Source organism: Myxocyprinus asiaticus, chromosome 24 (genome assembly GCF_019703515.2).
Source record: "Myxocyprinus asiaticus isolate MX2 ecotype Aquarium Trade chromosome 24, UBuf_Myxa_2, whole genome shotgun sequence".
Lineage (NCBI taxonomy): Eukaryota > Metazoa > Chordata > Actinopteri > Cypriniformes > Catostomidae > Myxocyprinus > Myxocyprinus asiaticus.
In genome coordinates, this window is record NC_059367.1 from 34,060,139 (window position 1) to 34,074,858 (window position 14,720).

Below are 14,720 nucleotides of genomic sequence, written 5' to 3' on the forward strand. Positions count from 1 at the left end.
AAAAATTGCTTATAAATCTCTCATTATGTTATATTATCACCAAATCTTGGATTAGATATTTTTGCCAACTTGTTTTCTTTCAATTAGCACAGGTTTTGTATTTCTTTTTGGAACATATTGATCGTAGGCCTCATTGACCTGAGCTTATGCACCTCAGTTTTTGAGTGAAAAAAGGATTATTTGTGGAGAATTTTGGCAATATTAAATAAAATATGAAAACATTCTGTACTATTTATCACACTAGTGTGCTTTAATGTTTAACCAGGAAGTTTGTTTTGAAATGCTTTTATTTTGTACAAAATGGCACAAAGTCACACTTGTTGTGTTCCAGGTCAAAAATGATCGGCCCTTGAAAATGAATGGGGGAGATCAAAAATAAGAGAAAAATTGAGTGTTCAGGAGCATGTTCATCATGTTCATGTTCACATATGTGCATGTGTGCTTGCAAACATAAAGGCCTCGAACCTGTGCACACACACATACACACACACATGCACTAACACTCACCCACATGCGCATGCACACATAAACACACACATGCTCACGTACACGCACAAAACGTTTGAGTATTACATGCTTTCTTTTTCACAGAGATTAACTTTATCCTACCCTGAACTGCATCCAAACTCTGAGTGTTACATGCTTTCTTACATGTTCATGTTCACATATGTGCATGTGTGCTTGCAAACATAAAAGGCCTCGGATCTGTGCACGTGCACATACACACACACATGCACACTAACACACACACTCACACATGTGTGCACACATTTTGAGTATTACATGCTTTCTTTTTCACAGATGAACTTTATCTTACCCTGAACTGCATCCAACATCCATTCGTCCATCCAACATTACCACACAAACACACACACACACACACACACACACACACACACACACAAACATGCACGCACGCACGCATGCACACACACACACACACACCAGAACTGTCTTTGCCCCACAGTGACCCCTCTCCAATAGAATCAATAGAATTGTGGTGTTCCCAGTTAAAGATGACCGACCATTGAAAATGAATGGGGAAGATAACAAAAAACATTTTATTTTTAAATGCTTTTATTTTCTGAAAAGGGGCACAAAGTAACACTTGTGGTGTTCCCTGTCAAATCTGACCATTGTGACATTTATACATTAACACTGTCATATAAAGAACATTTCATGGAACACAAATACCGACACCGTTCATATTTCTGTTATATTTATCAACAACAAACTAAATTAATGAATGCCTGGTGGTTTTGTGTCCTCATGTACATGACTGACAATAGCTTTTTGCATGTGCCTTGTAAATGTGTGCTCTGCATTTGAAACACAATTCTTGATGAAAGAAAGATCATCAAAGAAAGATTCTATTGGAGAGGGGTCACTGTGGGGCAAAGACAGTTCTGGTGTGTGTGTGTGTGTGGTAATGTTGGATGGATGGATGTTGGATGCAGTTCAGGGTAGGATAAAGTTAATCTCTGTGAAAAGAAAGCATGTAATACTCAAAAGAGTTTGTGCGTGTACGTGAGCATGTGTGTGTTTGTGTGTGCGTACGCATGTGTGTATGTGTTAGTGCGCATGTGTGTGTATGTGCACGTGCATAGGTTCGAGGCCTTTATGTTTGCAAGCACAAATGCACATATGCGAACATGAACATGATGAACATGCACCTGAACACTCAATTTTTCTCTTATTTTTGATCTCCCCCATTCATTTTCAATGGCTGGTCATTTTTGACCGGGAACACAACAAGTGTGACTTTGTGCCATTTTGTACAAAATAAAAGCATTTCAAAACAAACTTCCTAGTTAAACATTAAAGCACACTAGTGTGATAAATAGTACAGAATGTTTTCATATTTTATTTAATATTGCCAAAATTATGCACAAATAATGCTTTTTTCACTCAAAAACTGAGGTGCATAAGCTCAGGTCAATGAGGCTTACGATCAATAAGCTCCAAAAAGAAATAAAAAACCTGTGCTAATTGAAAGAAAACAAGTTGGCAAAAAGATCTAATCCAATATTTGGTAATAATATAACATAATGAGAGATTTATAAGCAATTTTTAATAGGCCGGTCATTTTATGTTTTTTTTTTTTTTTCACCAGATGGCAGAAAATGCTCCAAAAGCCTGACACAATCTGATATTTTCTTAATTTGTCAGATTAATGAAGTTTATGTTTTTACAGAAGTGAAATTAATATAAAGTGTGTTTATTTAATTAAAAAATTGCATAATCTAATTAAGTCTAAATACTATCAAATTCCAGATGAAATGCAAAAGTTTAATGACATGAATTTACTGAAATTAATTTCCTTTATAAATATCAATTCAATATATGATTACCGTGTCCGGGTCAAATTCGACCTGGAACAGTAAAGTTGTCGGCCTGAAATGAACAGTAACCAAGAGTTAATATAGAAATAGAAAATGTACACATCTATTCTATTAAAATTGCACCATAGTGTTTTGTTGCAAATTAAATCAATTTAATAGAGTTGAAAGTTTGGAAGGAAGTGTGTTTGCTCACGTCTGTCTCTGTCTTTGATTTCCACACTGCTAACTGCAGACGGAAGACCAGAGATTTTCTCTTCATCTGAATCCGTATGGAGGACTGTACTTGACTATAAGAGAGAGAAAGAATTAGTAAAAACATAAGCATTAAATGTTCTCCAACACAGATTAGTTCTTTATCAACTAATTATCTTAAGATGAAACACAAGACTTTGCTAATCAGTTTAGTACAGGATTCATGAAAGAAATTCTATGAAATAGACTCAAGAGCAGATGATCTCCAGAAGTCCAGATAAATAACCACCACATTCAGTAATGTCTCCATACAGAGAAGTAAAATTATGCTGTTCCTCTCTCGCTCTGTCCATCATATTGATTATGTAATTAACATAGTGAGTAGTACCTGGCATGGTGTCAGTGTTTGTGTGTGTGTTACCCAGCAAGAGTCCAGCATTTCGCTCTTCGGAATAGATGAGGAGCTGTGTGATTCAGGCTCATAGTAAGTTGAGCTGCTCACTTCTTCTATAATCTACAAACGAGACATGAATCATAACAGATAAAAAAAGAATGAAGTTAAGTTAATACAGGCTAGGTGATGTTACAGGCTAAGTTTAAGTTAATCAGTAAGTCAGGTCAAGTTAAAGGAACATTCCAGGCTATTTACAACGTAAAAACACAAGCCTCACATTTGTGCTTTTATATCCTTTGGCACACTTGTCTCCACAGCATCCATTGTAAAAACATTTCTGTAAAAAATTGTCATGCTTTTTTTGCAAGGTTTTCTTATTTGTTGATTAATTACGATTGGGTTTATAATTGTTTTATTTTTAAGTTTTTAAGTCCGGTACTATACGCTGGCTGTGGCGTACTGTAATGTATGATGCCCAGTAATGCTTGGTGATATGCAAAAATATTTTCACGATATGTGTATAAAAAATATTACTATTTCTGATTACATAGTGAACCCCCGCTGTCCCCACTGCTGAGGGATCTACATTTTTTGCACGCATTTCATGTTCACCAGTTGATTTTGCTGGTTGAAAACTCAAAAAATACTTTAATTTATTCAAACACGTAATACTTCAAACCAAACATATTTCTAAATTCAAATTGCACAAACAAAATGAAAAAGCAATTAAAATAACTAAGTGGTCCAAAATTCCTATATAACCACCTCCCCAAATCCAAATATTTACTGTCTCCAACTTCCTCCATTAGCCCCATTTGCCATCATGCAAGTATCCATCTACGACAACAGGTGGAACATTACTAATACAAATTAAGATCTAAAGACAATTATAAATGTAAACATAATAACAATGATTATAATAACATTCTGAGACCCCAGCATGACTGCTGTGTGCATTTTCCATTTACCTTTTTGATTTGTAACTAGTAGCACCTAATAAACACAATATATATATATATATATATATATATATATATATATATATATATATATATATATATATATATATATATATATATTATTTATTTTTTTTACTTTCTAGAGCAAATAGTTGTCCTTAAAATTAATGTCCACATATGTGGACAGCAGGACTAAGTTGTGAAATTTTAAATAATACCAAGCTATAGAAAGTCAGATTTTTAAATCAAATTGTTCATTATGTTTCCAGGAGTGTTGATTATTCATGTTTTTGAGACGTTACAGACATTAAAGCAGATTTTCTGTAAAGCTGATTTGGAACAATGTGTATTGGGAAAAGCACAAATAAAAACTACACAAATACAAATTATTTGACTTGATTTGACTTTTATGTTACACTGTTTTTTCTACTTTGGCAACAAAATCTCAATGTTCTCTCTTTGCACTGTCAAACAAACAAGTGATAGCCAGTGCTGAAGCATTTTACCAATCAGAAATGAGCATAATTAATTCTGAAACAGGTAATGGCCAGCTTCGTCCAATCACTGCCAACCATGTTAAAATAAAATTATACATTATAAATTCTGAATCTATGTACTGATGACCATTGTCTCACACAGGGGCAGACTGGCCATAGGGAGCACCGGACGTTTTCCTGGTGGGCCGCTGGGTAATTTGGGCTGGCCCGCTGCTGCGCAAGTACTGGGCCATCCTACAGGCCTGCCATCCTGGGCTCCAACATGCCTGCGCGGAGCTCATAACAAAGCGAAAATGTAATAATCTGTGCAAGACAAGCCAATACAATGGCTTTTATTTTGAAATAATGTAATGGATTTAATTTTGAAATTACTTACATGCCGGAGCACATATTCGTATGAGTGAATCAACTCCGTACCTCGCGTGGACCTCATTATTTGACATACAAATCACAATAATGGTGACAACCAATAACATATTAAGCATAAGATGAGCTCTGAATAATCACAAAATGACAAATAACTGCAAGTTACAACAAATACAATAACAGTAGCATAAATCAAATTGGCAAACAGTAAAGCTATGAGCAGTACATGGTCATTTGCATAATTTATTCATACTGCAAAGCATTTCTGGGAGCTGAAGTGTGGCTTACTAAATAATGCTCATGCCTGATAAAAATGTTGAAAATAAGTCATGAAAAATATTACTTTGTGGCTATTTGAGTCTTTGAGGCTTACTTTGTTTAAAGGATTGCAGAAACAGTGTTTGTCAAAGCATAGGGCTTTTCACTTTTTCTGAATAATCTGGGGAAGGAATTAAAACACTGCAGATATAAATACGCTACAAACTCACATAGAGGGAAAATATGAGCAATTAATCTGATAAATATCTGCAAAGATCTACATTTTAAAAGGTATGTTTATTTAGTTATTTATTTACATATACAGTATTTATATTTGTATATATATATATATATATATATATATATATATATATATATACTGTATATACAGTTGTGCTCAAAAAGTTTGCATAATCTTGGAGAACTGGTAATATATGTACCATTTTTAAAGAAAACATGAGTGAGCAGGCAAAACACATTTCTTTTATTTCTTATGGGATTCATATTCAACTGTAGGTTATAACAGAATGGCACAATCATAAAACAAAACATGGCAACAAAGAAAAAAATGAAATGACCCCTGTTCAAAAGTCTGCATACCCTTAGTTCTTAATACTGTGTATTGCCCCCTTTAGCATCAATGACAGCGTGCAGTCTTTTGTAATAGTTGTCTATGAGGCCCCAAATTCTTGCAGGTGGTATAGCTGCCCATTCGTCTTGGCAAAATGCCTCCAGGTCATGCAAAGTCTTTGGTCGTCTTGCATGAACCGCAGGTTTGAGATCTCCCCAGAGTGGCTTGATGATATTAAGGTCAGGAGACTGTGATGGCCACTCCAGAACCTTCACCTTTTTCTGCTGTAACCACTGGAGGGTCAACTTAGCCTTGTGCTTAGGGTCATTGTCGTGCTGGAAAGTCCAAGAGCGTCCCATGCGCAGCTTTCGTGCAGAAGAATGCAAATTGTCTGCCAGTATTTTCTGATAACATGCTGCATTCATCTTGCCATCAATTTTCACAAGATTCCCCGTGATTTCTGTTATCATTATGATTTAAAAAGGAGCCAAACAACTATGTGATGATAAATGGCTTCATATGATCACTATCCTTAAATAAAAGACAGTTTTTTGCATGATCAGTCATATTTTCAAAATCAATGCCAAAATTTCACAATTTCTGCCAGGGTATGCAAACTTTTGAGCACAACTGTATATATACTGGTGGCCAAAAGTTTGGAATAATGTACAGATTTTGCTGTTTCGGAAGGAAATTGGTACATTAATTCCAAAGTGGCATTCAATTGATCACAAAGTATAGTCAGGACATTACTGATGTAAAAAAAACAGCACCATCACTATTTGAAAAAAGTCATTTTTGATCAAATCTAGACAGGTCCCATTTCCAGCAGCCATCACTCCAACACCTTATCCTTGAGTACTCATGCTAAATTGATAATTTGGTACTAGAAAATCACTTGCCATTATATCAAACACAGTTGAAAGCTATTTGGTTCGTTAAATGAAGAACATTGTCTTTGTGTTTGTTTTTGAGTTGCCACAGTATGCAATAGACTGGCATGTCTTAAGGTCAATATTAGGTCAAAAATGGCAAAAAAAGAAACAGCTTTCTCTAGAAACTCATCAGTCAATCATTGTTTTGAGGAATAAATGCTATACAATGCTTGAAATTGACAAAAAACTGAAGATTTCATACAAAGGTGTACACTACAGTCTTCAAAGACAAAGGACAACTGGCTCTAACAAGGACAGAAAGAGATGTGGAAGGCAAAGTGTACAACTAAACAAGAGGATAAGTACATCAGAGTCTCTAGTTTGAGAAATAGACGCCTCACATGTCCTCAGCTGACAGCTTCATTGAATTCTACCCGCTCAACACCAGTTTCATGTACAACAGTAAAGAGAAGACTCAGGGGTGCAGGTCTGATGGGAAGAATTGCAAAGAAAAAGCCACTTTTGAAACAGAAAAACAAAAAGAAAAGGTTAGAGTGGGCAAAGAAACACAGACATTGGACAACAGATAATTGGAAAAGAGTGTTATGGATCTTAACCTCACTGAGGTTTTGTGGGATCAGCTAGACTGTAAGGTGCGTGACAAGTGCCCGACAAGACAGCCACATCTATGGCAAGTGCTACAGGAAGCGTGAGGTGAAATGTCACCTGAGTATCTGGACAAACTGACAGCTAGAATGCCAAGGATCTGCAAAGCTGTCATTGCTGCATGTGGAGGATTTTATTATGAGAACTCTTTGAAGTAGTTTAAGTTTTTCAAATTGTAATAGTAATTTGTCATGTTATTAATGTCCTGACTATACATTATGATCAGTTGAATGCCACTTTGGTGAATAAAAATATCAATTTCTTTCCATAAGAGCAAAATCTGTACATTATTCCAAACTTTTGGCTGCCAGTGTACATATTCTGGCCAAATTTGTTTTCACCGATTTTTAAAAATAAACATTTACACAGTTGTGTGAGTAATTAACATGAAATTTTAACCATTGTCATCAGTGTCCTGCTGTGTGACACTTTCTTCATCTATTTTAAACCACATTTTATGATCTTGTATAGCTATCTATACATATATAATAATATATTATTATTATAATACTTGTTGTTTCCACAACCTCATATGAACTAAGACAATAGTTTATTTGCACTTCTAGAAAAAATGTGAAAGGTGATTAAGATCTTTAAAAACTTTGAAGAAATGCTGACATGTCACCACCTAAAATACACACTTTTTCTTGTACTTTCATGTACATTTTAACCTAACATCTGTATGTTGGGAAAAATGTTTTCTGACATGTTATTTGTCTGATCTATAAAGTGCTTATATTTAGTGCTTTCTCTAAAAATGCACTCATCACATTTAGAGTGGTTTTATATGTTTTAAAGTTTGACAATTTTTGCACTGGTGGGGCCTGTTGTCATGGCTAGCAGTCAATAGAAATGCCTTTTTTTCAACACAGATATTTGAAATTGAGCCAGAAAATTAAATCAATGAGCAGGTGTGTTATGGTGTGGTGTGTTGCGGGCCGGGTTTGGTGGGCCGCTCTGGGTCAGAAAGTCCAGGGCCACTTTTTAGTCCCTGTCAGCCCCTAATCCCATGTCTGCCAAACATGTTGAGTGGTTCAATCATCATCGGCAGCCTGAAACTAAACATCTGGTTGGATTTTAGGAGTGAATACACTTAGCTGCATAGAGAGCTATAGGATGCTCCCTTGTTCCCTATTTAGTGAATGACTTATCCTCCAGTGAGCTGTCTGTCTGCACTGGTCTCAGAACAGTTTGAAATGCACCTTATTTTCATCCTTTCTCCATATAAAGCCTCGGAAAGCAATGTCTTTCAGCTTTTGGATGAACCCATTGTTTCTCAATGTGATTAATGCACAGTAAATAAATAGGATTTCTATGGAAAAATAGCACTTACGTACACATTAGTGTACATTGTGTTTAGCAGCGTTTCACAATAAATCGCTCAAATTTTAAAAGTGTCATATCGGATAAAACTAGAGACTCTAATCTTTTGACTCAAACAGGTTTCAATGTAAAAACTTAATGAGGTTTCTTACCAGATGTAGTTTTGTTGGCGTTTCTACCAAAAACAAACTACGCTGAGATCGGCGCCATGTTATTTTGTCACATGACTCGGTGCATCGAAAGCTTAACCCTTTACTGACAGCCCAGAGTCTTCTGAACTGAGATCAGTTGATTTAAATGAATTTAAATGATGCGTTGCATATAGCAAAGCCAAAATAAAATGTCCACGCCTTGTGTGGATACCGAGTGAATATAACCAAATTTACTTTTTAATTGGCCATGACATGAGTTTGGATTGAACGTAACTCTGCAGAGTCCAGTTTGATAAGTTTTATGGTTATACTTCCGAATCTACTAGGGGTCGACTGATAGTGGTTTTTGACGATACCGTTAACTAATGTGATGGAAAAGGTTGAAACCGATTAATCGGCCGAAAGTAAAAATGTATTAAGTCTTTCCATACTGTGAAGGATTTAAGTATTTAACTATGGGCATAGATTTTGCCAATAACCGATAGTTCAAAAAAGCAACTGTAAACTGACATTGATTAATCTGTAAAACCAATACATCAGTCTACCTATTTGTTTTCTACCATTGCTGCCTGCTTGCCTGCTAGGCATCCACTTTAAGTGTATTACTGTTAACAATCATTTGTTTAACAAAATGAGGGGCGAATCTAAATTATTATCTGTGGTAATCGATAATACGCCACAGATGCTGTCAATAAAACTTAAGTTGTAAATAGTCCAGAACTTTCCTTTAAAGTAAGAGATTTCCTATGGTCAGACCTTCCTCCACTCTTCCGCCTGTGTGCTACTTTGGAAGCCCATGATGAGTGTTTCAGCACCAGACACCACCTTCAGCTCGTGCTGCATCTTCTTATTGTGCTTGGATTTGTAGACCACATAGCAACCCGTCAGTTTGAGCTCCAGCAGAGGGTGCAGGTCTTTAGCACACTTAAAACACTGCCAGGGAAAAACATGTAGAAATAAATACAGATGTAGAAGTAAATCTATATATAAGAAATAATCATTTCAGACAGCAAATTAAGTAATTCATAGTTAGAAGAACAGAAACACAGAGATTCACAAGTTTCCAGGGAACACACATACTGACAAATTGTATATCTTGAATGTACTGATGAAAGCATCTGTCAAATGCATAAACATAAATTATGAACCTGGTTTCCCAGAATAGTATTACTGGTTAAGCTAGTTAAGAAGTCTGGTGACACCAGCACACTGGCATATAATTCTGGTGACCAGCTACACTGCTCTTTTCACAAGGCCATGTATGTTCAGTTGAGTCAAACTATAGTGAGGCTCTTACCAGTAGTGAGTTGTGTTTAATAATGAAGAGCTGGCGCGTCCACTGGCCCAGCCACTTCTTTCTCCAGAGGTATCCACAGATGCGTGACTCTGGGATGGGTCTTAAGCAGGGCTGAGAGGAGCTCCACTGGATGTAGTGAGCTTTGTCCTTCACAAACTCCTCATCCTCCTCTTCACCATACGACTCATAGTGACTACTGTCTGAATCCACGTTATCTGAGGTAGACAAAAGTATTTTTTGTTGGGGCTGTCAATCGGTTAAAACTATACATCAAATTAATTACATGCCTACTGATTAATTAATCACATTTATCAATATTGTTTAAAAGGCCCTCAAGTAAATATAATTTAAAATATCAATATATACAATAAATACAATAATTAAGATAACTCAAAGACATTAAATTATTGTGGCAGACGATTAGACAATATAAAATTGGCCGTAGAAGTCAATAGTTTCAAGTTCAAGAAGTCAAGTTTGCTTTACTCTCATATAATTGAACATATGCCTATCACTAGCCACAGTAATCCATTTTGCAATTGAGTTAGTCAATCTGTCCGAGGGCTGTTCTCACAGGACTCGTTCTTCTGCAGTATTTTTGTTGGTCTATGTAAACATGCGTTAGACGGATACTATTGGAGTGCATCACTGTGGTTGCGTCGCATTTCACAGATTTTCTGGATCTCTAGCCATACACTAAAAAACAAAGGACTTTTGCTGTTTGTTCAGTTTACTTAATTAACATGAACCAAATCAAAAAAATTCTAGAACATTTGTCACAACTTGATTTCATTGTGTTCTATCTATTTAAATTTGTAAAATGGAAGTTTACTTAAGCAATCTGAGTTGGGACTACATGAATACATTTGTGGTGTTAATGTAGCATTGATGAAACTTGGGAGGGGATTTCTCTTTCCCAGCATGCTTTGCATTGGACTCGATAGTGACAGTAAATATTAAAATTAAGTGATATTTTATGTGTTTTTGTGCTAGATGAATATAAAGGGGGATACTTGTTAGTGTTTAATGTTCTGTTATGCTGAGATTTAGAAGAGTTTCTGTTATGTTGGGGTTTTGGGGGTTACCATTACGGTGAAGAGTGGAGCTTGAGCTAACGAGGACAGGTGAATATTGCATTTGAAATGGATTGCTCGCTTTGTTAAGCGATTGCTGTACTAAACAAAGCAAAGTTACTAAACTACACTCTGTAGTGCTTACAACCAGCACGTATTTAGCATGCTAACATTCACTTTCATTAGTTAGTACATAAAGAAATAAGAGAGATTTATTTGAGTTACATTGACATGTCCGATTTTGTCGGGTTTACCCAATTCAATTAGGTTCTTTCTAACCAAGTGTTTGTGTTGTCCAATTTAGTTTAGTTTTCGTTAGTTGTTAGTTCTTTGTTAGTTTTAGTTTTTCAGTACATTTAGTTTTTATTTTAGTTTTAGTATTTATATTAAGGGACATTGGAGAATGGGGAAAACAGGCATTTGGGTAATGTAGGTCGTATTACTGGACTCCCCAATGTCCAATCTGTAAATAATATTATTGTGGGTAGCCTCCAAGCAGGATTTTGCTTAGGACCCCCACATGCTTAGAAACGGCCCTTCTGAAAGCACACTTATGCAATCAATTAGATTCTCTGCAACAGAAATGTAAACTGCACTGGGTAGGGGAGGAGGCTTTTGTCATGTGGTAGTTATTTAATATTATGCATGATAGTCAAATAAAGAAAAGCCTCCATGGCCACCATTTACAGCAGGGGCGCTCACACTTCTATGGAATGAGATTTACTTTTTCATGTTATTGCCATGCACATATACTCTATATATATACAATATCAACATTTCTGTAGTTGTTAGTGAAATTTGACAATTCTTGATACCAGCTTATCCAGGGCCTGAAATTCGGCGTGGGATTGCAGGTATTGCGCACAATTTTAATCATTCCCGCAAGCTCTGTTCATAGCGCAGGACATTCCCGCGCACTTTTATTCACTTTACAGTGCAGCTGCATATTATTAAACCAATAGATTCAGATGAACAAATAAAATCAATAAATTGTATTTGTATCAAACTGTGACTCCAGAAGATGCGTGAGTAAATCCGCTCTATCTCTCCCCATTGAGTGCTTGTTGAGTACAGTGTGAGTACGCAATGACGAAGCGCTTTGTCGCATAGTTACTGAGCTTAAGATGTTACAGACATATAAACCTTTCTAAACCTGTTAATTTGACATGCAAATGGCATTATACTGCGTCTCCGTTAGTGAGCGATGCAATAAAACTAACGCTCCTGTTCATAATCAACAAAGCTGTTAACATTGCAAGTGTGACATTGGAGCAATCTATGGTTTTTATGTCTTTCATATTTTGGCGCTCCATCAATAGTCAAAATGCAGCACATTTGACAAGAAAGGCAGAAATAGCAAAAATGCTTTGTGTACCAGCTACATGGTGAAGAGAGACATTTAAAGACCTGTTACATCTCTCATCTCCATCTCTCCATCCAGGGAAGAAAATTAACGGGTCTCTGGGCAAAAATGCCCCCGAAATTAAAAATATCGGGGCAAAAATTGTCCTCACAAAGAGTTCCTGTTGCTTTATTAATAACATCTGATGTAGTTCTTCATTTGAATTTTTGGAGAACATGATTTGTTTCGTGCCGTCCGTTTGTGCAGATGTTGCCGAGACAGTGGCGGATGCTCGTGCCATAAACGCGCACAGACGGGCTCTCCGCTTCTCACACTCCGCAGCAGTTCGGTGTCATGCTCACGCGCTAAATTACATGACTGTTCGGACCATTTATTCAAACATTGTAACACTCCCTGTGCTACTTGCCAGCCATTGGCTCATCTCACGTATCTGTCTGTTTAAAAAGCCTCCTCACTAGCTAGAAGCCAAAAGTGTGGGAAGGATGGATGTTATACTGTATATTTATTAAGTAAATCAGGTCTGAGAAAACACAAAATCTAACAGCCAAATGCTACAATATAGTTAATAATAATATTAACAAAAATAATATCTGGATAAATAGCCTTGATTTTAAATAAAACATTATTAATGATACAATAATAATTTTACATTAACCACTTTTAGTGTATGAATCACATCTCTGACTAATGTTAATTGTTAATGTTAATAATGTTCATTTAATAGCCAAAACATTTGGAAATACGTAAATGAGAAACAAAAGTTGTTTTTTCAGTAAAAATGCACATATGCAATGTACATATCATGCAATTTTGTAATTATTGAAATATGCCATTTTTCAAATTGAATTAATTGCTTAAACTATAACATAAAAGGATGACATGGTCATTTTATAAGGTTAGAATAGAAAAAAATGCCCCTGGAAATCAAATATTTCCCTAAAATGGAAAAGTTGATTTCTGACCCAGGTTCCATCTGACCTCTACAGGAATTGAGAAAAGTGGCCCACCCGTGAGATTTAGGTGAGTTTGTTGTAAAATTTCGGATTTTTCAGTGTTATGAATTTTAGCACAGTGAAAGTATGTATGTAGTGAAAGCGCACAGCTATTATTAGATCGTTGGTGAATTATAAAATTACGCTCTCTGGATTTTTTTAACATCAGAATAAGAATAAGAACTTTATAATAAGGTCTTGATTATTTTTTCATTATTGACATTCAGGCTACTTTTCTCTTTTACTTGCCCCTTCAAAAATCCACTTGTCCAGGACAAGCGTTAATGTGGAGCCCTGCTGTTCTTCAAACCAAACTTTACCGGTTCCAAATTTAATGTTAAACAAATCACAGATTGACAGGTTAATACAGAACGAGTGAAAATACTTCTATCTACCTGCTTTGCCTCTCTGGTAGTGATTCCCTCTCTGTTGCTGATGCAGTGAGGTTTTAGGCCGTCTATTATTGCCGTCTATAGTGGCATCTTCATGTTACGGTAATGGCGGGTGTAAAGGTTTAAAAAAATTTTAAAAATCTTATTCGAAATTATTTTTTATTTTATTTCAGTTAGTTTCAGAGCCATGAATTTTTATTTTAGTTTAGTTTTTCCAATTATTTTATTTTTTATTTGTATTTCAGTTTACGAAAATGTTATTTATTTATTTATTTATTTTTTACATTTAGTTTTAGTTTACGATAATAACCTTGGTTGAGATTACATAATAATTTTAATGTAAGAAAACTAATATAAAAAATGTGGAACCACTGTTCACGACTGAATTAAGTTCAGCCAAACAGCTATTTATTTATTTATTTTTTTAGTATAAATGCCTCGTTTTTTAAGATGTCAAGTAAAATGTAGTTTGAAACTTTGTTGCCTGTACAGCTGGAGTTGAGCTGCTTGCCCCCTACTGAATGGGAATCATAAAAATATGAAGGTGGTATTTCAAACTTGAATGGCTTTTGTGGTAGGAAAATTCCTTTTTAGGGAATTATGTCAGATCAGGGGACATGATTAATTGCGTAAAAGTTTTTCTTAAACATTCTTTTTTATGTTATTAATCAAACTGAATTAATGTGTTAAATCAACAGCTTTAATTTTTAATATTACAAAGTTTTTAAAAAGTTATTAAAGCTGACGTGTCTAATTTTTTATGTTAACCCTCTTATGGTATTCAGTCATTTTTGATCGAAATACACTTTTTTAAATAATAAAAATGGTTTCCTTTATCTGAGCAGTACAAGACTTGGTGACTTTTCCTCCAACTGCCATCAAAAAATTGTGCTTGATTTAACAAGTCCTTTGATATTTGCAGTCAAAATTGACTGACCATTGAGAATGAATGGGAAAGACCAAAAAACTGAGCAATTTTTTTTTTATCTGTCAAACACAATCAATAAA

The 14,720-nt window shown here is 35.4% G+C and overlaps 1 protein-coding gene across 4 annotated transcripts in view; it reads right to left on the reverse strand.

Annotated features, from left to right (window-relative positions):
* Window positions 1–14,720, reverse strand: part of si:dkey-220o5.5 (actin filament-associated protein 1-like 1) — a 125,675-nt gene that overhangs the window by 22,390 nt on the left and 88,565 nt on the right. For all 4 annotated transcript variants that reach the window (XM_051652827.1, XM_051652826.1, XM_051652825.1 and 1 more), the window contains 4 exons: window positions 9,893–10,107; window positions 9,352–9,528; window positions 2,956–3,048; window positions 2,536–2,629 (listed from right to left, as the gene is read on the reverse strand). In XM_051652827.1, coding sequence (XP_051508787.1) covers window positions 2,536–2,629; window positions 2,956–3,048; window positions 9,352–9,528; window positions 9,893–10,107 — 579 coding nt within the window. The remainder of the gene's footprint in view (window positions 1–2,535; window positions 2,630–2,955; window positions 3,049–9,351; window positions 9,529–9,892; window positions 10,108–14,720) is intronic.